The following is a 23,621-nucleotide window of genomic DNA, read 5'->3' as shown; positions in this document are numbered from 1 at the left end:
CCCCTCCTTCTGCTTCATAAACAAAATCCAAAACAACCTGGCTATCTAGAACATAATTACTAAAGAACAATCACTCACTGAATACAACTTTCCACTATCAGCAGTGGTAACACCATTCTAGTGTCAAAATCTGCACAACCATCATTATGCACAGTGAAGCTCAGACATCCTTGTAGCAACAGAAAGACATTTTTGATTTTCATTAGGGTACTTTGGTGTTCAGTTATAGTTTTTCAGTATAACTAATTTCTCCATCTATTCAAATCAGGTTTATGACAGTTAGTTGTTTTTCAGTACAACTAATTTCTCCTATTCAAATCAGGTTTCAGTTTAGTTCAGTTAGGTTTTTTTTCAGTACAACTTATTTCTCAATCTATTCATATCAGGTTTTAGTGTAGTTCAGTTAGTTGTTTTTTTTCCAGTACAACTTATTTCTTCAGCTATTCACATCAGGTTTCAGTTTAGTTCAGTTAGTTAGTTTTTCAATACAACTTCTTTCTCAATCTATTCTGAATCATATCAGCTTTCAGTTTAGTTCAGTTAGTTGTTTTTCAGTACAACTTATTTCTCTATCTATTCTGAATCATATCAGGTTTCAGTTTAGTTCAGTTAGTTGTTTTTTCAACTTATTTCTCCATCTATTCATATCAGGTTTCAGTTTAGTTCACTTAGTTGTTTTTAGTACAACTAATTTCTCCTATTCAAATCAGGTTTCAGTTCAGTCCAATTAGTTGTTTTTTAGTACAAGTAATTTCTCTGTTTATTCATATCAGGTTTCAGTTTAGTTCACTTAGTTGTTTTTAGTACAATTAATTTCTCCATCTTTTCACATCAGGTTTCAGTTCAGTTAGTTGTTTTTCAATACACCTTATTTCTCCATCTTTTCATATCAGGTTTCAGTTCAGTTTAGTTCACTTAGTTGTTTTTAGTACAACTAATTTCTCCTATTCAAATCAGGTTTCAGTTCAGTCCAGTTAGTTGTTTTTTAGTACAAGTAATTTCTCTGTTTATTCATATCAGGTTTCAGTTTAGTTCACTTAGTTGTTTTTAGTACAACTAATTTCTTCATCTTTAGTTTAAACCTGTGTCAATGTTTACATGTGTCAATTTGAGAATAAAAAGAAAAATGTATTTTATGTATTTGAAATACACAAAATACAAGATCTGAAAGTATCTTGATACAAATTACATCTCATTTTTCTCTGCCCAGCCAAATACAAATTACAAAATACAAAAAAGTAGTTGAAATACGTATTTCAAATACAAGTATTTCAAATACTGCCCATCTCTGGCTACACTAATGTTAGCAGACGTTATTAACACGTGCACTGCCAATGACGTGTTAATACGTCAAAAAAAATCCAACAGTTGACTGCCAATGACGTGTTAATACGTCAAAAAAAATATTTATTTTTTTTGACCGTGGGATGTGCATCTAACCCTTTTACATCTCTTATATAAATATGGGAGCCACCGAACGTGTACAACCCATTCCACCGACCCACTAAGTGGCGACAGTGCTCTCCCAGACTAGAAAAAGCAGAGCCAAAACTGCAGGGGAACGCGCAATGAAACCATTCTCATACTGTAGAATGGATTGGCGAAAACGCTTTCGCTTTCGTGCTGATTGCTGGCGGTGAGGGATTGCAAATTTGCATAATAGATTACGGGTGGAACACACTTTGAAACACGCAGCATAAATAAGACCAGAATCGCAAAAGCTTCATCAAAGCTCTCAACCGAAACTCCAAGAAACGAGCGAGCCCATCCAGACTTGCCCAGCGGCCACCAGCAGACAGGAGCAGCAGCAAAGCAGTGAGCCTGGTGACGCGAGGTTACAGCAGCAACAGAAACGAGCTTGTGACACGCCCGCTGCAGCCAAGAAGAACACACACGGAGGGAGGAGTTTGAAGCAGAGGGGTGTTTCCTGCTGTTATGGAGGAAATTACTGTTCAAAACTATTGTTTAGATGTCTGACGTCTTACTGATGCCAAAAATGAATGGTTAAAGTGACTGTTCTATCGAATTTCACAAAAAGCTATTTATCTCAGCTTAAATTTTCAGACGCTGAAACCATGCTGTATTCAAGTGCTAATGCCTACATAACTACTAACTCTACAAACTAACTCTTTTAGACAGAGAAAGCACACATTCTATTAGTTCTTTTTAGATATTTTGTGTTCACAAAATCTTAGCAGAAAAGAATCCTCAGGTCTTGAAAGATGAGCCAGAATCCTCAAAAAAACCCTCTGGCAGAAGCTACCTACAGTAAAAAAAAACAGCTGGCAGTGAATGTGTTAACAATGGGTTATTCTGGAACACATTGTGCAGTGCGTGGATGTCACAATACACAGAAACGCCTGAACGAGTGGTTGGATCAACAGTGTTTTGAGCATCAGCCCGCTCCCAAACGGCTTTGTCCCTGCACTCGACTGTATTCCTTCTACCGAAAACCAGCTGAGGATTCGGATTCACGGATGTAGCTGAAGGCTTTAAATCTGAAGAAGCCGCCGAAATACGTTAATGTTTGTTCTCACCACTTTGTGGACAAAAAGCCAACCAAAGAGAATCCTTTCCCTGAACTGTGGCTAGGATACGTGCGGCCTCCTCAGAAAAAGAGACGCAGACTGGAGCGAGGTAAGCTAGCTCGCTGGGTAGTTATCATGTTAGCAACGATATAGCTGATCATCCATGTTATTATTATTTGGCTACGTTGTGTTGGTTTTGTGTGTTGGTTGTGTGTGTTTACTTTGTAGCATTGCCTGGTGTAACGCTAGTTAGCTAGCTAGCACTGCAGAGGCTAGCACTGCAGTGTTGAGCTAATGTTGTGGGCTTGGATCAGCCTCCCCGACGTTCCAGTATTTACCTGTCTGAAAAGTAATGCTTAATGAATAAATCGGCCATTTACACATATTATCTTCCCATGTGTCCACTGTCAACGGGTGTGGGATAGACACTCTTTCGTTAGGAGACTCGCAGAATGATCCCAAGTTTGCATTTTTTCGGCGGTCGCTATGGCTACTACGGTAGTACATTATGCTTCTCTGTATTCACAAACACCGGAAGAGACAGACACGATCGCGGCCAAGTCCGGAAGCAAACCGGAAGTGCCCAGGAAACTTGTCTATACAGCCGGACAAAGACCAGTGAGGTTGAAACGTGTTGCGTTTTATATATTTTGAAGATGTACATTGTTAACTGCTTCAGTACACATGTACTTTACTTCGTTTTTAAATCTTCAAAATATCTCCAAATATCCAAGAAGCTCCTTTTTCTCTATTGCTTTGCTCTTAACAAAAATAAACTGTGAGGATGCACTAAATGAGTAACATCTGTAATCAATTTTGTGTTTAGATGTCAGCCTCACTGTCTGATTTGCGCACTATAGCGCAAGAGTTTATGCGAACAATGTTTGTAGTGGCCCGTAATTGCATGCTAACGTTAACATTGGTTGTTTTGTTAAATAAGCCTGCTGGCTGGTCCGCTCACTAACAAATCTAAAAGCCTAAATTCTTTACATGCGTTTACATGCACTGAGTAATCCGGCTATGCATAGTCTATTTAAGGTGTTATTCAGGTTAAGCTGTCAGGAATTGTTGATACCCTGCAAGAGAATCCCTGTTTCCATGAATAACTCATTCAAACAGAATATTTGTTTATCAACCCCAAACCATCAAGTGGGTTAAGAATGGATGTTGTGTATCTGTGCATGTAAATAACATAGGTACTAATCAAGAAGGCAAAGGAAGGTAATCTTAAACGGCTTGAAAATAAATTAAAAGAATTGGAAAAGGAACATAGCGAGAATCAGAACCCCCAAACGATGAATACAATTACAGAAGTTAGAAATCAAATTTCAATTGGAGAAAAAAATATAAATGTCTAAAACAATCGTATTATGAAGTAGGTCCCAAAACAAAGTTGTTAGCAAGGTGAATAAAGAAAAAAACTCACAGTCAATAAATAAAGTACAGGACCCTAGAACCTTTTTGGACTCCCTGGACACCCCCTCGATTGGTGAGGATCAGAATGACCGCATAAGTAAACAGATCACTAAGAAGGAGCTGGAGAATACATTGGGCAAACTAAAAAACACCAGGAAGCGATGGACTACCAGCTGAATGGTACAATATATTCAAAGAAGAGCTAACTCCAGCATGCTTAAGCTCCTTTAACTGGACACTTGAAGAGATGTTGATTCCACCTTCTTGGAATGAAGCGATAATTTCTGTTGTCCCAAAGGCCGGCAAGAATAAGATATTATGTAGTTCATATAGGCCGATCTCGATTTTAAATCAGGACTATGAGCTGTATGCGGCTATTTTGTCTAAGAGGTTGGACTCCTTCATTCCTGCATGACAAGGACCAGACCGGTTTTGTACGGGGACACCATACACAGGATAACATAAGACGCTCTCTTCATATTATACAAGACATTAGAAAAAGTAAAACAAGCGCTATTTTATCCAGTCTTGATGCTGAAAAAGCTTTTGACTGTGTTAGCTGGGAATTTTTATTTTTGGTATTAGATCGATTTGGCTTTGATGAAAGATCAATTAATAGTATTAAGTCTTTATACTCTTCCCCCACAGCAAGAATCAGGGTAAATGGGCGTCTTACTGACTGCATAGAACTGGAAAGGTCTACTCCTCAAGGCTCTTTCTCCGGCCCTCTTTGCTCTTTATATTGAACTGTTAGCACAAGCTATAAGGGAAGACTGTAACATACAAGGAATTGTGGTCAATAGTAGAGAACATAAAAGTTTGTCTCTCTGGCCTCTTAGATCTACTTGATACATATGGTACATACTCAGCGTATAAACTTAATATTCAAAAAACACAATTATTAACATTTAATTACATTCCAACAACCGAAATCAAACTAAGACTCCCCATTGACTGTTCACGAAAAGCAATCAGATACATACGGGTCTGGCTGACACATTGTCCTCGTGACTTGTATTAAAAAAAAGATATTGTAAGCAAGAAGATTAAAGAAGATCTCAGTAATTGGTCATCATCCTTACTAAATTTTATTTCGAGAATCTAAACTATTAAAACATTTGTTCCTAGACTGCTCTATTTATTTATGTCATTACCTGTTAAAGTCCCAAATTCCCAATTTCAGGAATGGGACAAGCAGACCTTATGTTTTGTTTGTAATGGAAATAACCCAAGGGTTAGATACAGTACGTTGACCATTAAGGTCGCTTTCACATATAAGCTGGTGGACTCGGTACGATTCGGGGGGGTGAAGTTGCAACATTGTTGCGATTTTCATTTGGTCTGGTTCGCTTTCACACAGCAATTTGTCAAGCGCACCAAACTTTCTGAACAATGTCACATGGTCGAAACAGTCACTCGTCTATTGGACAGAATAGAGAAGGGAAATCTCTCCTCTCTTCAGCAGGCTTCTTGCCTGGCTGAGGGCTGACTGAACAACACAAGTGAATCCGCAAAACACAAACCATGGAGCAACACCACCTGCGATATTGGAATTTCTGGTTTTACTTTGGTGTTACTATCAAATAAATATTTGACAAGAATGTGCCCAATATGAGCAGCAGATGAGGCAGCAAGCTGTTGAACATTTCATTCTGCAGATGAGACGAGTAGCCTATGTACCGAAGGAGATAGGCAAGCCAGCTGTTGAAAAATGATGTGTTGTTGTTATGACGACGTACGTCACGACGTGGCGGCGCGCAGGTACTGTACACGTGTGCGCACCGCAGTGTTTGTTTTGCTTCTTCTCCTTCTACCGTCTTCTACTCATGATGCACTGCATGAGTGCATCAGATGCACTGGCGCTCTTGTGTTTAGTCCGGTTTGCTTTCACACAACAAACAAACCGCGCCAGGGTTCACTTGGAAGCGAACCGAGACCCACGTTTTCAAGCGGACCAGAGTTTGTTTGTTTGTTCCGCCCCAGAGTCCGTTTGCGCTTTCACACCACCCCAAACGAAGCGCACTATCCGAGGAAACGAACTCTGGTGTGGTTAAAGCGGACTGAACAGCTTTTATATGTGAAAGCGACCTAAGAAAGATGGAGGCGGCATGTTTCTCCCTAACCTTAAGGACTATTACCACTCTGCCCATGAGATATAGCTCTTTGGTGTGATAATGAGTATGTGGCAAGATGGAAGGAGATTGAGACTGAATGCAGGGGGATTCCAAGAAGAAGAGAAGGGAAATCTCTCCTCTTCAGGAGGCTTCTTGCCTGGCTGAGGGGCTGACTGAACACAAGTGAATCCGCAAAACACAAACCATGGAGCAACACCACCTGCGATATTTTGCTTTCACACAACAAACGAACCGCACCAGGGTTCACTTGGAAGCTAACCAAGGCCTACGTTTTCAAGCGGACCAGAGTTCGCTTGTTTGTTCTGCCCTAGAGTTCGTTTGCGCTTTCATACCACCCCCAAACGAACTATCCGAGGAAACAAACGCACGTTTAAAGAGGACCAAACAGCTTATATGTGAAAGCGACCTTAGACTCATTTGCCTGTACACACTTGCACTCTTGTAAAGCACTCTGTACTCACCTGCTGAGCACTCTCAGAGACTCACACATGAAACATAGTGTAAACATTAGATCACATGACATATAGAACGTGACTTCCACCAGCATGGTTCATGACTCAATGGAGCTAGCGTAAACAAAGGCTGAGTGGTTAGCACACAGCTAATTAGCTTAGCAAACTTAAACACAACTGTTTGAAATCAAAATGACAAATCTCCATACATTAGTCATGTCTTTTTGTCACAAATCTGGGGGAAATTACAGTACATGGCTGATACTGTAGTTTTGAATTGAAATGATATGACACACAGGCTACCAATAGCTAGCTAGCTATATTTCTATCTATGTATCCAGACAAACAGCTATCTAACGTTAGCATAGACACACTGTCATGATTGATTGATTGATTGAAACGATTTATTTCAAACAGTTAAAACAATACATAAAGTGAAAAAAACAGTAAGCATAACAGTCTAATAGACTTCATCAAAAGGAAAATACGTAAACTCAAACATAAAAAAGGCGAACTGTTTGAAAAGGGGCAGGAAGAAGCCTAGGCTTATCGAGTCCTGCCCCCAAATCATTCATAAACAAAGTCATACATCCCTATGCATATCCCAACTCTCACGCTCCTCCCCACATGCTCATGCATACACATACATACATATATATGCATGTATATACACAAACGTACACAAACTTACCCATACACATACATCATAAGTCCACCTACAAATCCCTATCAATACCCATTCCCAATAATACAATCCAACATTACCCCAAAAACCCAATGCTTTGATATCAACCTGTGTTGAACCAATGCATCCAAGAATACATCCAATGTACACAACAATTCTTTACATTATGTATATTACAATATAATATACATCATGTACACCATATATTATACATTATATGCACAATAACCTCATTACACATACAATAATTTTTATACATAATATGTATATCAATGTACAGAATACACATCAGATCAATGTTGGTAATTCTCTACCAGGAAGAAAAAAGGACATTGCCAAAAAACAGCAAGAATCCGAGTAACTCAAGATTCAATGTATTTCTTGATTAAATATTTTGTGACTGTAAGCAGGGTAAGCCTGAGAGCAGAGCTCTGTACTACGAAGCTAGTTTAACAGATCCGCGATAAGTCCCTTTGATCTGGTTTGACTGAACAGGATCAAAGCTATCTAGTTTAAGGATACTAAGACGGTGGTTTTCTAGTCGATAACTGAAGCTGGGATCTGCCTGTGCACGCGCACGTTTTTCGCTCGTGCACAGGCGCGCGTCCACGCGAAAGAGGTGCGCTAGCCAATCACATTATGAACAGCTGAGTTGATCCACGCCCACACCCATTTCCACACCCATTTCCTCATTCAGCGCAGCCACACAGTGTGATCAGAGATTTTTGCGGATATTTAATGTATCCGCGATTTAATGTCAGAATGAAAATCCGCGTTGGATAGTCTGCTGAAGGGCTGTCTAAAGCAGCAGCTTGTATTCACATCAGTCATTTGATTTACTTTGATCAGCGATTTCTGTCTGATACAGCTGCATTGATACAGGCAGCAGCAACAAATGTAAAAGTGTAATCTCAGTCTATACATTTCCACAATCTGTAAGCCTATTTAGACCATAGATTTAGAAATGCATGCTCAATGAATAATGATCTCTATCACTCATGTGTGTGGTTGCACTGATCGAATAATTCATATATAAAATAGCCTAGTATAAAGCCTAATAGCCTACTATAAAAGAGAAAACTGCTGAACTGAATTGAGACGATGCGGGCATAGTTATCATTGATAAAAACTAGCCTATTTTTGCTCATATATTGGCATACAGCCTACAGGACACAGTTCCAGCTGAAAGATGCAAGAATAGCCTGCATATTTAGTATTGGGGCTATCCCATATTTAAACTAATATCTATATTATATGTATGGCTTTTCTGGCATGTAGGAGAATATCACCCTCACTCCATTTGAGGGTCCGTTCATGATATGCGCCGCGGTGATTAATAGTGATCATATTTCTCCACGCATCGTTGAGCTGTTAAGACATGAAGTGGTAAGTGGCTTAATTTAATTATGTAGCCTACAGAGCCACGAATGTTTTGCTTGTTCTGTTCTCAGTTGACTGCAATCTATTTTTCATATGGCGATCTTATGAATGGTGAGTGACTCCAGAGAGCCGATATTATATGGGTCTCTCATGGATTTTGATCTTATCCTCTGAAGCTAACCTGGTCGCGACCAGGTTAGCTTTGCAGCGTCAGTTGCCATGGTGATTGAAAGTTAACTTGCTTTGTAGTACGGCTAAACCAGGTTTAAACTCAAACTTACTCGGATAAGGCATTATAACTAGCTTCGTAGTACAGGCTACTGGTCGCGACCAGGTTAGCTTTGCAGCGTCAGTTGCCATGGTGATTGAAAGTTAACTTGCTTTGTAGTACGGCTAAACCAGGTTTAAACTCAAACTTACTCGGATAAGGCATTAAACTAGCTTCGTAGTACAGGCTACAGGTCACTGGGGGCTGGGTTTACCCAGGCTAATGGAGAGCTGGTTTTCTAAAACTGATCAAAAGGACACCTATATCTGTGGAGATTATAACATTAATTTACTAAATCCCAATCAACATTCATTGACTGAGGACTTTGTAAATGCAATGTATAGCATGAGCCTTTATCCTATTATAAATAAGCCCAGCAGAATAACTTCACACTCAGCCACATTGATTGATAACATCTTCACCAATAATATGGATGGAAAATTGGTGAACGGCTTGTTGCTCAATGATATTAGCGATCACTTGCCGTTTTTTGTAGTCTTTTACTGTGAACACACAGTTAAAAAGTTGAAAAGAAAGGCTACAGGAGAGTTAAGACGGAGGAAGCGCTAAATGCTCTTAAGGATGATCTATTAACTCAAAACTGGAAAAATCTGTATGGAGCAGTGGACTATGATTCTTTTCTAAAAACATTCCTTTTATTGTATGACAAGAACTGCCCAATGAAACAAATTAGGAAGAAATCCAGCAGAACAGACAGCCCCTGGATAACTAAAGGGCTGATGAATGCCTGCAAAAAGAAGAACACCCTGTATAGAGAATTCATAAATAATAGAAAGATCGAAGCAGAAATTAAATATAAAAATATAAAAATAAATTAATAGATATTATTAGAAAATGTAAAAAGGATTATTATAATAAAATACTTGATGATAACAAAAATAATACTAAGGGGACATGGAGGATATTGAACAGAATCATAGGCAGAGGGTCAACAAACATTGCCTTCCCTGATCACTTCATTGAAAATGATGTTAAAATTACAGACATGAACCATGTGGTTGAAGATTTCAACAGCTTAACTCTATACAGAGATAGAAATGGTAAGGTCTCTGTGTGTGTGATCACATATTTTATTTATTTTACATTTTTATTTTTCAGCAAGTTGTCTCTGATCTTCATTATTTCATCATGAATGTGACTGATAATGATACGGACCCGGAAACCAACTTCTTTAAGAGACTGAATAACAACTGCAGCTACTACACGGAGGATCAGTTCAAGAATAATATCAATCCAGACCAGAGTATTTCCATTGTGCATTTCAATAGCAGAAGTCTCTACACAAACTTCATAAATATAAAGGAATATCTAGGTAATTTCACAACACCATTCAATGTGGTAGCTATTTCTGAAACATGGCTCTGCTCAGAAAAAGGAGCTGACTTTGAACTTGATGGATACGAGCTTAACTATATTAATAGAATAAACAAAAGAGAGGGGGGGCGTGGCATTATATATAGAGAGTAATCTTAAATACAGGGTTGTTGACTCCATGACCGCTGCAATTGATGAGGTGTGTGAGTGTTTAACAGTTGAGATTGACATGGGTAAAAAAAGAATGTCATTGTCAGCTGTGTGTATAGAGCTCCTGGTTCTAGTATTGGATCGTTTAAGGAGCTGATGGAGAGCTAGCCTGGGTAAACCCAGCCGCCACGTGACCTGCTCTCAGTCACTACTGCGCCCCCTAGCGGTTGAATGCTATTATTGACATCTCAAAATCGTCACTGCCCACGTGAGGTACAAGGGTCAAGAGTTGAGGTACTACAACTGTAACCTCCCACCAATCAATCCAGCCCAGGCTGGAGAGGAAGAGAGGAGATAACAAGCAGACATAATTGAAAAACAGAGTAATACATATATTTAAAAGTTACAAATACAAAAATATGACCCTAACCCTAACCCTAATCATCAGTGCCAACAACAATAACAAATTTCAAAATACATTAATTAATATCAAAAGATAAATAAGCTATTCATAGATCCCCATATTCACCTTCCGTCAGAGAAAGTTTATTATAAGGATGGGAGGAGGGTGGCAGGGCCGGTTCCAGAACAAGATGACTAGGGGTGCATCCTAGATAGGAAGGGGTGCAGATGCCCGGCCCCACTCGGCCTTGCCTTGTGTGCCCCACATGTTATTTTACTAAAAATAATGCATTTGACCATCATTTCAACTAGAATGATACCACCCAAGCAAGAATATTTCAAGTGTTTCAAGTGCTTTACTGAAATATTTGGACCATATAATGATAATACAATTATCTCAACCTTAAAAGGTTACATATAGGTGCCAAAAAGCCATAAAATCACATCAAAGAACAAAGAAAAACAACAACTATAATTCAAGTTTAAACAGTAAGTGTGCAGCTGTAGCATTTATTTAAAAAAAAAAAAAAAAAAAAATCAACTGAGCATGCAATTAAAATAAGGGTGCAATGCATGCTTTTCCACCCCCGTAGAACCGGGCCTGGGGTGGTGGGATGGACCTATAGTGCAAGAAGGCAGGGTTTCCACCTAAAAGGTTAAAAGGAGGAAAAATAAACATATCAGTAAGCTCAAATTAACCTTGAAACTAATAGAAAGCTATCTCAATAGGTCCCTAAGTAGCAACACACCCCTAAAAAATTGTCTAGATATTGCAGACTGGAAAAAGACTGCATATTTTGTACCACATCAAAAAGAAACAGACAGGGAAGAAAATTATTACTAATAATGATAAAATGTGAATAGCAAAAATGGGCATAACCATAATGTTCACCGTAAAATGTAGTCTCAAGACAAGAACATAACCTCATCCTGTAACTAGGCTACAGACGTTTGCACCTATTGGAGCTTCTACGTTTTCACGTCACCTGATTTCTCAAAATGCCACTGACTGACTGAAACTCTAGCTGACCAGCAAGTACGAGTCACGCTGATTCCAATGGTGAAATCCCTTTCCTCCTCAGTTGCAGAGAAAATAGATTTTTCCCTGCATGACCACCATGGTTACCAAGCACAACAAGCAGCAACAAGTTATGTTGATTGTTTATTTGGGTTAACAGCCGAAAGGTGCATCGCTTTGCTGCCACAATCTACTTTCCATTTGTAAGGCTATGCTAAAGGAGATAAGAAAATAAGCATTCAAGCACCTTTCCTTACCATTTAACTCAAACAGTTCTTATCATGGCTGCCACTGAGATGCTGCAGTAATTTCACTCAGTTAGGAACGTTCCTCAGCAAAAACAAATATTCAAATGCAGCCCAGGTTTAGTGTTTCCATGCTTTAGTTAAAGATTACAGTTGGTTTGTGTGTGTGTGTGTGTGTGTGTGTGTGTGTGTGTGGCAGCCATGTTGTCTTCTCAGACGTTGAGGGTCTTCTTGACAGAGTAGATGATGTCTTTGATCTGGGGCAGGCTGTTGTCCTCCAGGATCTTGACATATGGCATGGGGATGTCCACACCCGTCACTCTGTGTGCCGGGGCGTCCAGGAAGTTAAAGGCCGGACCCTCCATGATCCTAGCGCAGATCTCGGCTCCCACGCCAAACTGCGGCCAGCCTCCCTCCACCGTCACCAGGTGGTTCGTCTTCATCACACTGGCTTCAATACAGTCCATATCCAGAGGACGAATGGTACGCAGGTTCACCACCTCACACTCGATGCCCTCCTTGGCAAGCACAGCAGCGGCATCCAGACAGAGACTGACGTACCACGAGTGAGACTTCAGCGTGATGTGAGTTCCTTGCCTCTCCACCTTGGCCTTGCCGATGGGGATGGTAAAGTCTTTGCTGAGGGACTCCTCTGACATCTCAAAGGGAACGCCGTACATCAGCTCATTCTCCAGGAACACCACTGGGTTGTCGTCTCGGATGGCAGCCTTGAGGAGGCCCTTGGCGTCTTCCGCACTCCAGGGACTCACCACCTTCAGACCGGGTGTGTGGGCAGCAACGCCGGCGGAGGCTCCGTTGGGCCCTCTGAAGACGATGGGCACAGACTGCAGACCAGCTGACATGTAGTAGGTCTTAGCTGCTGAGTTGATCACCTGGTCGATGGCTTGCATGGAGAAGTTAAAGGTCATAAACTCACAGATGGGCCTCAGACCGGCCATGGCAGCTCCCACGGCGATGCCCGCGAACCCCATCTCTGTGATGGGAGTGTCCATGATGCGTTTGTTGCCATACTTCTTCCACAGACCCCGGCTCACCTTGTAGGCTCCATCATACTGGGCCACCTCCTCTCCCAGCAGGAACACGCGCTCGTCCGCTCCAGCTCCTCGTCCATCGCCTGGTTCAGAGCATCACACACTGTCACCTGGACACAGGCTGGCACCGTTCTGTGAAATGCCTGCCTCAGGACCACTGACACGGCCTCCTGTGCAGAGTGCAGAAAACACCTCAGCGACGCCATTTTTTACCTGTCCTCTAATCATCCAATGTATAACCTCAGTAGGGAAGGATTTTTGGCATCACTGATGATATCTCAATTCATCTGATCACTGATGATGTCACAAAGTCTATGACATCATCAGTGTCATAAAATCACTGATGACATCACAATTGCCCGAGTGAGATCACTCATGACATCAGTCTCAATTTTTGTTTTTGTTTTATATATATTAATATATATATATATATATATATATCTCTCAAACTAAAAAAGGATAAAGAAAAAACAGAAAAAGACAACAAATTAACTTAGCAATTTATTGGCTTGTGAAAGAGCAGATGTTAAAACCAAGGGGAGAGAAGGGGGGGCACAGCAGATCCTTGGCAGCATGGATGGGGTCCGGTCCACCGACGGAGGGGTGCAGGGGTGGAAGTTGGGGTGGGGAAGGGCCAAGGGTCAAGGGTCACTGTTGGGTGTTGGGATAAAAGGTGGAGTTTTTTTTTTGGGGGGGGGGGGGAGAGGGGCAAATACAGGTGGAAATGACATAGTCCGGCCTTCTCCAAGTAATGTCTCTTTTTGCAGTTTTTTTTTGTTTGTTTTTTTGTTTTGCGTTTCCTTACTTCAAAGAAACAAAAAACACGATCTTTAAAAAGGCAGACTCGGTGTGTTGAATGTGGAGGGTGTGGGGCAGCTCCTACTCTTTAGCCTCCAGGAAGAGAGTCTCCTGTGGAAACAACTTGGCATCCAGTAGAGTGGAGCCCGGATCCAACTCGGTGATATTTCTACGGGGGAAGGTGGTGAGCAGCTTGAAGTCGTTAAAGGGGTATCCCTTGGAGGCCATGAAGTCAAAGAGGATCTGGAGCTTACAGCTGCCCAGAAAACGCCTTTCCAGGAGCTGGCCAGCCGGTGTGCGGATACGCAGCTTGTTGACAGGCTCTCCTCGGTCCTCGGCAGGCTCTGGTGGTAGGGTCTGCTCCAATGACACACGGATGGCCTCCTTCGCTTCCTCCTGCTCCTTCCTCCTCTGCTCCTGGCAAAGCTGCGTAGCCTCTTCTCTCTCCCGTGCTTCTCTCTTCTTACGGTCAGCTTCTAGAGACACACGGTAGGCCTCGTCCTGTTCTCTCTTCACCATATCCCTCGCCTCGCTCTCGTCCTCATCCTTCATGTCCTCTTGTTGCTGTGCTGTGAAGATCTGCATTGCTCCCGTTAGCCTAGTCATAAGCTCGTCCGCTGTCGTATCACCTTGAATAACATGTAAAACGTTGTTGGATGTGCGTTTGCCCATGACTATGAGGATCAGGGGGAACTGGTTTGTCTCATATGTCCGTATAGTATTTGCCAACATGCTGCCAAAGTGCCTCCTACACATGGTGAGTAGTCTGGCTAGTCTGGTTTTGTTAGCTTCTGTAGTGACATCCCAGGCCCATGTTATGAAGTTCTGGTTCAGGTAGGAGACAATGGAGTCGGCACACATCATCTGGGAGCAGAATATGTTGCTGAGGACACTTTTATCATTGTGGAGGTAGATTGCCAGCAGTTTTCGGTCTCTGGCTTTGCCGTAGAAGGCCTCTTGAGATGCTGCCTCCAAAGACCCAATAAAGAACATTGGGTGGATCTCTCCATACCTTGTACAAAATTCAGCAGCAAAGTACAGTAAGGCATCACCTTCGTTCTCACTATTCTCTGGCATCATAGGTCCGTTCCGACAGCTCAAGGAGTCCACACCGAACTCTAATGCATCCTCAAAATCATGCCCCTCGCTGTCACTGAACAGATGGACATCTGCACACTCTTCTGTGTGCTCCTGGGTATTGGCTGATGAGGACAACAGAGGAGAGGAGGACAAAGATGAAGAGGGAGGAGGGGCCGCATCTCCGCCTGCTGCTTCTGATTGGTTAGGACGTCCGTAGAGGTTGGCCTGGCTCGCCTCGTTGGAGAAATTATTTTGCAAGCTCCCATTCTCCTGTGGTATGACTGTGTTGATGGCTGCCACTAAATCCCAGTTATTAAGCTCTAGCAGAGTGATTGACTCTGCAATGTTGTCAATTCCAGTGCAAGCCTGAAAGTCAGCCAAAATCATTTCTCTATCCATGTTGCTATCGGAGGCCATGGCAATGACTGGCTAAAAGCAATTCTACTACTGGCTCTTGTCGCTTTCTCTAAGTAGTGTTTTATGACAGACACTAATGATGTAATAGAGATTGTGACATCATCAGTGATGTCACAAATCCTTCCCTGCAGAGGTATGGCCGGTGCAACTCAGGCAACCCGAGATCTCGACATCACCAATTCTATGTATAAGTGATATCATCAGTGAGTGTTATCATCAGTGAAGATGTCATCAGTGATGATGTCAACAGTGATGACTGAAGCAATTACAATCTTACTTCTTATAACATCACTGATGGTATCACAATTCAGTCTATAGCATCACTGATGTCACAATGTTTACTATGACATCACTGATGATGTCACAATGTTCTATGATCATTACTTGGGTATGACATCATCGGTCAGAGTGGGTATGGCATCATCAGTCACCACTGGCCACCACTCAACGATGATGACGATGACGCCATCACTTTGGCCACGCCTCGGCGATGGTGGGGCATGACATCATCAGTGGGTATGACATCATCACGATGGTGGATGTTGATTGTGTTCTTGTGGGTCACCGCTCCCCCACCGCCCTATTACTGTATATTAGTAAGTTTATCAGTGGTGCTTTGTTTTCTATGCTCTGTTACTGTATGCAATCCTGTAATCATGATTACTGTAGAAATGATTAAATTACAAGTGAAAGTCAACAGTAATATGAAGAATGAAGTATGTAAGATGTGGTGAGGAGCGGGAGACGGGTCTCTCTCCCATTGTTTTCTCCCAGCGGTGACGAGGAGTTTTTCCCGTTATCAAACGCTTTTGCTCCACTTGCAGAGCTAGCCGTGACACCTGCTAGTGCTAATATGGTAGCGGCTAGTGCTACCAGCTTGCTGTCTTCCCCGAAACAGCCTGCCCCGTCTCTGGTCCACTCCAAGGCGAAGAGGAAGCGGCGTATCCACCCAGAGTCACCTCCAATAGCACAGACAAAACGCTCTCGACTTACGTCCCCGCCATCTCCCCCAAACCCCAACTCCGTGTGCTTCCCCGTGAGCCCGCAGCCCGTGACCCACCTGTCCGTCACACCCCTGGACTCTGCTGTGGCTAGCGGTGACGTCACTAGCAGTGCATCTCCGCTCCCAGCTGAAACCAATGACATGAATCAGTTGCAACCGCTTCTCCATCCTAAACTCAGCGTTTTCAGAGGGGGCTGTAAGAACAGCCAGCCAGAAATCCTGATCCTTGGAGACTCGATCATTAGATCTGTTGAACTTCCATGTGCCATCACTTACTGCCTTCCTGGTGGTAAAATTGATGATATTACTGAACTCACCCCAGTCCTATGTGATCTCCATCCCTCAGTTCACACACTTATTATCCACGTCGGTACAAATGACACCAGAAATAATCAATCAGTTATTTTCCGCACAAAGCTTGAATCTCTTGCCATTACAATCCAAAGTCTTGGCAAAACCTGTGTCTTTTCCGGCCCCATTCCTACACTCTCACTAAATTCTGAACGTTTTAGCCGTCTCTTTGGTCTCCATGAATGGGTTAAAACGTTCTGCACTGCGACTGGGTGTGGCTTTATCAGTCACTTTGATCACTTCTGGTCCAGACCAGAACTTTTTAAACCAGATGGCCTGCACCCAAATATTAAGGGTGTAAAAACACTCACAAAAAATCTCATCCAACACATTGCTTTCAACTCTGACTGACACATATCTCAGCATGACCCCACTATAGAAACTGCTCCCACCTACTGTTATGAGGATCCCTCCCAGGGTCCTGCTGACTTCTCCTCAAGTGAAAACTCCTGTAACAATGAAACAATAAATGGTGGAGAGGGTTTCTCCACCATTCCAGTTATGATAAATAACAGGCCACCCTGCAAACAATCTTGTGCTAAACCCACTTGTTTTTCTACATTAGAAAATCTTGTGCAAATTCGAAAAAGTAAGCCTGATCTCACCTCCTCCTCAGACGTTTTTAAGTTTGCATTATTGAACATTAGATCACTTTCTAGCAAATGTTTTTATATCAATGATCTCATCTCAGATTTTGGTCTACAGTTTTTATTTCTTACTGAATGCTGGCTCTCGTCCACAGCCTCAGCGACGCTTATAGAGGCGTGCCCCCCTGGCTATAGCTTTTTATTCTCTGCTAGGGAGGAAAAGAGAGGTGGTGGAATAGCGGCCATTTTCTCAAACGATTTTACCTGCACCAAATGCTCTTTTGGCGATTTCTTAACTTTTGAATATTTGTCCATGGTTATTAAAGCTCAACAGCACATCCTGGTATTAACCATTTATAGACCCCCAAAGCACATTCCAAATTTTTTACCAGAGCTTTCTGAATTACTAGCAATGGCTCTTCTCAAATACGACAGAGTGATTCTACTTGGTGATTTTAACCTACATGTTAATGACTGCTCAGATTCTCGAGCAATGGAATTTATGGACCTTGTTTCTAGCCTAGATTTTACCCAACATGTTAAAAATGCTACTCACAATTGTGGAAATACACTGGACCTAATTTTTACAAAGGGCATTGGTGCTGATGTGTCATCTGTTGTAGAGGTCCCAGTTTCAGATCACTCCTGTGTCTTTTTCAATGTTTCCTCCTTTTTTCCAATGAAGTGTTCAGAGTCTGACACATATACTTACCGTCGTATTGACAGCATTGCTAAGACCACAATGACTGAGTGTTTACCTGGCATGCTTGATTCCTGTATTGTATTTCCCACCGACCTTGATAAGCTCATTGATAATGTAAATAGTGCTCTACAGAACTCACTTGACTCTGTCGCCCCTCTTATAACCAGGAAACAAACCCGGATAAAATCAACGCCATGGTTTTCCGATGACATCCGTGCACTCAAACAGAGGTGTAGGAAACTCGAGCGCAGGTGGCGTATAACGAAACAGGCGAGCTCTCGCTCTGCCTGGTCCGAAAGTTTTAAGAAATATAAACATGCACTTTCAGCTGCTAGGACATCACATTTCTCCCAATTGATCACTGTAAATAAAAACAATCCACGTTTTCTATTTGACACTGTTGCCAAACTTACACAGAATACCCCTGTCAACAGCTCCTCTTTCAAGGCTGACGATTTCCTCATTTTCTTTACAAATAAGATTGGTTCAATTAGAAGTAAAATTTCCAGCTTACACTCAAACTCTTTTTTCACTTCAGACACCGTGTCCGGAACCACCTGCACTCTTTCCCAGTTTGAAATAGTTTCCCCTGAGGCCTTTACCAGCTTGGTAAATGCTTCAAAACCCACAACTTGTATGTTAGACCCTATTCCATCTACGCTTTTTAAGGAACTTTTTCCTGTTTTAAAGGGTCCTATTCTTAATATTATGAATAGGTCACTTTCTTCGGGCTCTGTCCCACTAGCTTTCAAAACTGCCATTGTTAAACCGTTACTTAAAAAACCCAACAGCGACCCACAAACTTTGGACAACTACAGACCTATTTCCAACCTTCCTTTTATGTCAAAACTACTCGAAAGAGCTGTTGCTGAACAGCTCACAGCCTACCTGTCCAATAACAACCTTTTCGAGAAATTTCAATCTGGTTTTCGATCTCGTCATTCTACCGAAACGGCCCTGACCAGAGTAGTAAATGATCTACTAATCACTGTTGACTCCAACATGACATCCCTGCTGCTGCTTCTTGACTTAAGCGCAGCATTTGACACTGTTGACCATAGCATACTTTTAGACCGCCTCGAGAAGCACATTGGTATTAAGGGGACAGTGCTCTCTTGGTTTCACTCGTATCTATCAAATAGAACTCAACGTGTCAGGTACAACAACTCTCTGTCTGACTTTTCTCATGTTTTGTCTGGTGTACCCCAGGGATCGGTCCTTGGCCCTATTCTCTTTTTCATCTATATGCTTCCCCTTGGTGCGATTATTCAAAAATATGGTGTAAATTTCCACTGCTACGCCGACGATAGTCAGCTATATGTACCAGTAAAACCGAATGATCTCTCCCACCTTCTAAATTTAGAGGCATGCGTGTCCGATATAAAAAACTGGATGTGTTCAAACTTTCTGCTGTTAAATGATGCTAAAACAGAGCTATTAGTCATTAGACCCACTAAGCACAAGGACCTAAATGTAGTTGTCAATATAAATGGATGTATTGTCCGCGAAAGCTCCACTGTGAAAAACCTTGGAGTGATCTTTGATTCTCACTTATCATTTCAGCCTCATATTGCAGCTATTACTAAAACATCTTTTTTTCATCTTCGTAATATATCAAAAATCCGTTCCTTTCTAAGTCTCTCAGATGCTGAAACCCTGATACACGCCTTTGTTTCATCGAGATTGGATTATTGTAATGTCCTATTTTCTGGCTTGCCACTTTACAGCACTAAAAGGCTGCAACTTATACAGAATGCAGCTGCCAGAATTCTAACCAAAACGCGGAAGTTTGATCATATAACTCCGGTCCTAATCCGTCTCCATTGGCTCCCCATTCAGACCAGATCGGATTTTAAGGTACTTTTGTTAGCCTATAAAGCTGTTCACGGGCTTGCACCCCCATACCTAGCTGAGCTAATCATCCCATATGCCCCCACGCGCCCCCTCCGCTCACAGGATGGTAACTATCTTACTGTCCCGAAAATTAATACAAAATCGGCAGGAGGTAGAGCTTTTTCCTATCGTGCTCCATATCTCTGGAACCAGCTCCCCCGATCAATTAGGGAGGCTGGCTCCATAAATATCTTCAAGGCCAAACTCAAGACTCATATGTTCTCACAAGTTTATGATATTGTTTGATAATGTATTGTATTTTACTATTTACTTCTCTTGATGTGACTTTTATTATCATGTATAGGTCACTGTACTATCATGTTTTCTTCCATTGTTGTTGTTTTCCTCAACTGTAAAGTGTTTCGAGACCATCTTGGATGGTGATTTTACACTTTAAATAAATTGAATTGAATTGAATTAAAATAAAATGCCCCTGTATTGTCTGTAATAAAGTTATCAGAGCCAGGAGCATGTTTGTGTGTACTAGCAATGTACACAAAGCAATACAACTGCGCCTTTTGCTTGGCTGGAAATGATGGTGGTGTCCAGATGGTTTCCAGGGCTATACTGTACAACCTGCCCATGACCTTCCCAGGATCATAACTCACCCCCATGCAAAGTGTTAGCTCATCCGACCTTATGTCCTCAATTTACTGTTAGTCCATCTGATGGACCTTAACGGGAATACTGTACTAATTTCAACAGGAATGATGTCACAATACCTATGACATCACTAGCCTATATCATCATCAGTGATGTCATGAGATGATTTTTGGTCAATAATATGTCACTGATGAGATTACTGATGATGTCACAGACATTGTGACATCATCAGTGGGTTTTTGTATTTTTTGTGATTTTTTGTAAAAATAGTATTTTTTCATATTTTGAGCCAAAAATCCAAAAAGCGCATATTTTGGACTACCAGCCATTTTCCCCCAAACACACAAACGAGCTTTAGTCCAGCATCTATCCTGGTCTAAAGGCTTCAAATCAGTAGTGTGGACTGTCAAATTCAGTTTTCTAATATTTTCCCATCTTTGGCATAGGAATCAGTTTTTTTTACATTTCATGTAAACTGTATGGAATTGATTGCTATGCCAAAACTGGGGGAATATGGGGAAATAGGCAAACACAGTAGAAACTACAATTTTAACCGCTTGAGTCAAGGTGAGATGTGTAACATCAAGGAAATAATGATTTTTTGAAAGATTTGCTGGAAGTAAAAAAAAAAAATGTTCTTTTTGTGCAAAATTAACATTGAAACCAATGGGACAACTATGCAATGGACTTTGAGACCATGTAACTCCCCCAAATTTTCTACCAACTCCAAGGTTAGATATTAAGGTCAAATTTCAAGGTATTTGGTCCAGGATGCCCGCTGAAACAAATGAAATAAATTAATTTTGTAAAAATTTGCTGGGAGTACCAATAGAGTGTTTTCAATGGAAGTCAATGGGTCCATCAGATGGACTAACAGTAAATTGAGGAGTCCTTTTGAATCAAGGATCGTAGAAAGATGATAGATATGATTGATTTTTGTCAAATACCCCCAAAAAAATACCTAGCCTTAATTTCAGACCATTTACTCAAAAAATGTCAAAACGGCCCATACGCGACTGTAGGAAATATCCATCAGATGGACTAGTAGGACACAAGGGTTTTAAATGTCATCTACTGTATAGATTGATTTTTGATAAATATATGTTCAATGTTGACTAGCTTTGAATTGTATTATGAATCTATTTGTCTATTAATGAAAATTGATGTAATTTAATGTTTATCAAGTAATATGTTATGTACACTTTGCCAAGTGTGGACCCCAAGAAGATTAGCTGATTGTCATGGTCAGCTGATGGGGATCCTTTAAATAAACAATCAAATAAACAAACAAACAAATATCCACAAATGCCACCTCACTCATCCCAACATAACATCCAGGCTATGATGACTGATAGTTTCTCTCTGCTCCTCAGGCTGGAGTCTCCCACCCGCCACCTGTGGATGGAGGCTCCTAAAGGCATCCAGATCCTGGCGGAGGCCGGAGACATCCAGGCCACCTGCAGGAACGAGCTCCGCCTGGAGTCCAAAGACGGAGAGGTCGGTGTGGGCAGAATATGGCCAGAATAGGCCATGGGCGTTTCGCCTTAAATACTGGCGTAATTGCGCGGAGATCTCCTCTGCCATCTCAAACTCTCTCCCCCTCTCTGACACTCTCAGACAGGCACAAAGACCAATGGAAAAAAGTTGTTATATCGTAGTTTTGAGCCCCTGTCATTCAGAGGCTGTTCTCTCCCTCTCTCTCTCTCTCTCTCTCTCTCTCTCACTCCCTCTCTCGCGCAGCACAAAGACAGATGGAAAAAAAGCTGTTCTCTCCCCCTTTCTCTCACTCCCTCAAATCTCCCAGCATGCATTGAGGCTAATACATTTCGAGAATAAATATCAACCAAATCAGCCTAAATTGCCTAAAGTGGTAGATAGAAATAATGACACAACATGCAATTCTCGACATTTCAATATTGGCCAAAATAAAACATAGAAATCCAAACATAACCCATGTGAAACATATATGCAACCCAGATGGTATACTGTATATATCCCTCGCAGATATAACGTGATTTAGATGAGAGGCAGCCAGCACGGTTCTACTGTGATGTCCGCTCTGCTCCAATAAGACTTGGCTTACTTCACATTTACTTTTACAATAAAAACACATTTATGCAATGACTTTACATAATGTAGGCTATATTTATGTGCATCATCTGCAGCACTGGAGAAGAAAAGGTAGCGAGAGAAAACGATATCATTCTAATCTGGACAAACTTTCACCAATCTAATCTCATCATGACATAGGCCACATAGGGATACACTATTTTTTTCTAGCCAATGCGTTTAGAACATTCTTTTCACTTTGGTCTTGCTATTCATAGCTTTCAAGGGGCGTTACGTGCTGCCGGGAATGCCCACCTGGCGGTCAAAAAAAAAACTTGACAGCCGTGTCAACTAGTTTCTCACGCTGTGTTTGTTCAGCCAAAATGCCGGATACCTGTTGTGCTATCGATTGCACTAACCAACGAGGAGACACGCCTGGCTTGTGCTTTTACAGAATCCCGTCGGAGAAAGAAAACTCAGACAGGAGGAGGTTGTGGATTTGTGCGATTAGACGTGGTTCAGTCGCTGGGGAGGGCAAATGGCTTTTTTTCTACCATCAAAGTACACACGTTTTTGCGGCCAACATTTCATCAAAGGTAAGCTCAAGTAACGTTAACGGGGTATTTTAATCATTATTGTAACGTTACTTGAGCTTACCTTTGATGAAATGTTGGCCGCAAAGACGTGTGTACAAACGACTGAACAAACACAGCGTGAGAATCTAGTCGACTCGGCTCGCAGCGGAATGAACAAGTTTTTTTTTTACCGTCAGGTGGGCGTTCCCGGCAGCACGTAACGCCCCTTGAAAGCTATGAATAGTGTAGCGTATTTACGCTTGCAGTATTTAAACTGCAGTTAGATAGGTTTGAGAAGCATAATAGTATGGAATAATATATTGGAGACAGAAAGGGAGGGGGGAGCTCAGAGCGCTTGGCTTTTCTGACCGGACTGGATCGCTCCGTGGAATTGGAGCTTAAAAGGGAAGCTTGTGATTCATTTACTGCACTTCTCCAATGAGCAGATTGTGCATAATTTTACGCTTAAAAGGCGTGGTTATAATGCTTAAGGCCG

The 23,621-nt window shown here is 41.7% G+C and overlaps 1 protein-coding gene and 2 pseudogenes across 3 annotated transcripts in view; 1 reads left to right on the top strand and 2 right to left on the bottom strand.

The window, feature by feature from the left end:
- sgcd (sarcoglycan, delta (dystrophin-associated glycoprotein)) overlaps positions 1 to 23,621 on the top strand; it is a gene marked incomplete at both ends in the record, with an annotated part of 474,154 nt that overhangs the window by 427,298 nt on the left and 23,235 nt on the right. The window contains one exon of the mRNA XM_083642995.1: positions 21,875 to 21,998. Within this exon, the coding sequence (XP_083499121.1) occupies positions 21,875 to 21,998 (124 nt within the window). The remainder of the gene's footprint in view (positions 1 to 21,874; positions 21,999 to 23,621) is intronic.
- LOC310782317 (pyruvate dehydrogenase E1 component subunit beta, mitochondrial pseudogene) lies at positions 12,227 to 13,272 on the bottom strand (annotated as a pseudogene). The gene has a single exon. The product of its transcript is annotated as a pyruvate dehydrogenase E1 component subunit beta, mitochondrial pseudogene (transcript).
- On the bottom strand, positions 13,946 to 15,361 carry LOC310784103 (FAS-associated factor 1 pseudogene; annotated as a pseudogene). The gene has a single exon. The product of its transcript is annotated as an FAS-associated factor 1 pseudogene (transcript).

The sequence above is a fragment of the Poromitra crassiceps genome (genome assembly GCF_964638095.1).
Source record: "Poromitra crassiceps genome assembly, chromosome: 1".
NCBI lineage: Eukaryota > Metazoa > Chordata > Actinopteri > Beryciformes > Melamphaidae > Poromitra > Poromitra crassiceps.
Note: the sequence above shows the minus strand (reverse complement) of the source record. Positions and strands in the feature narration are given on the sequence as shown.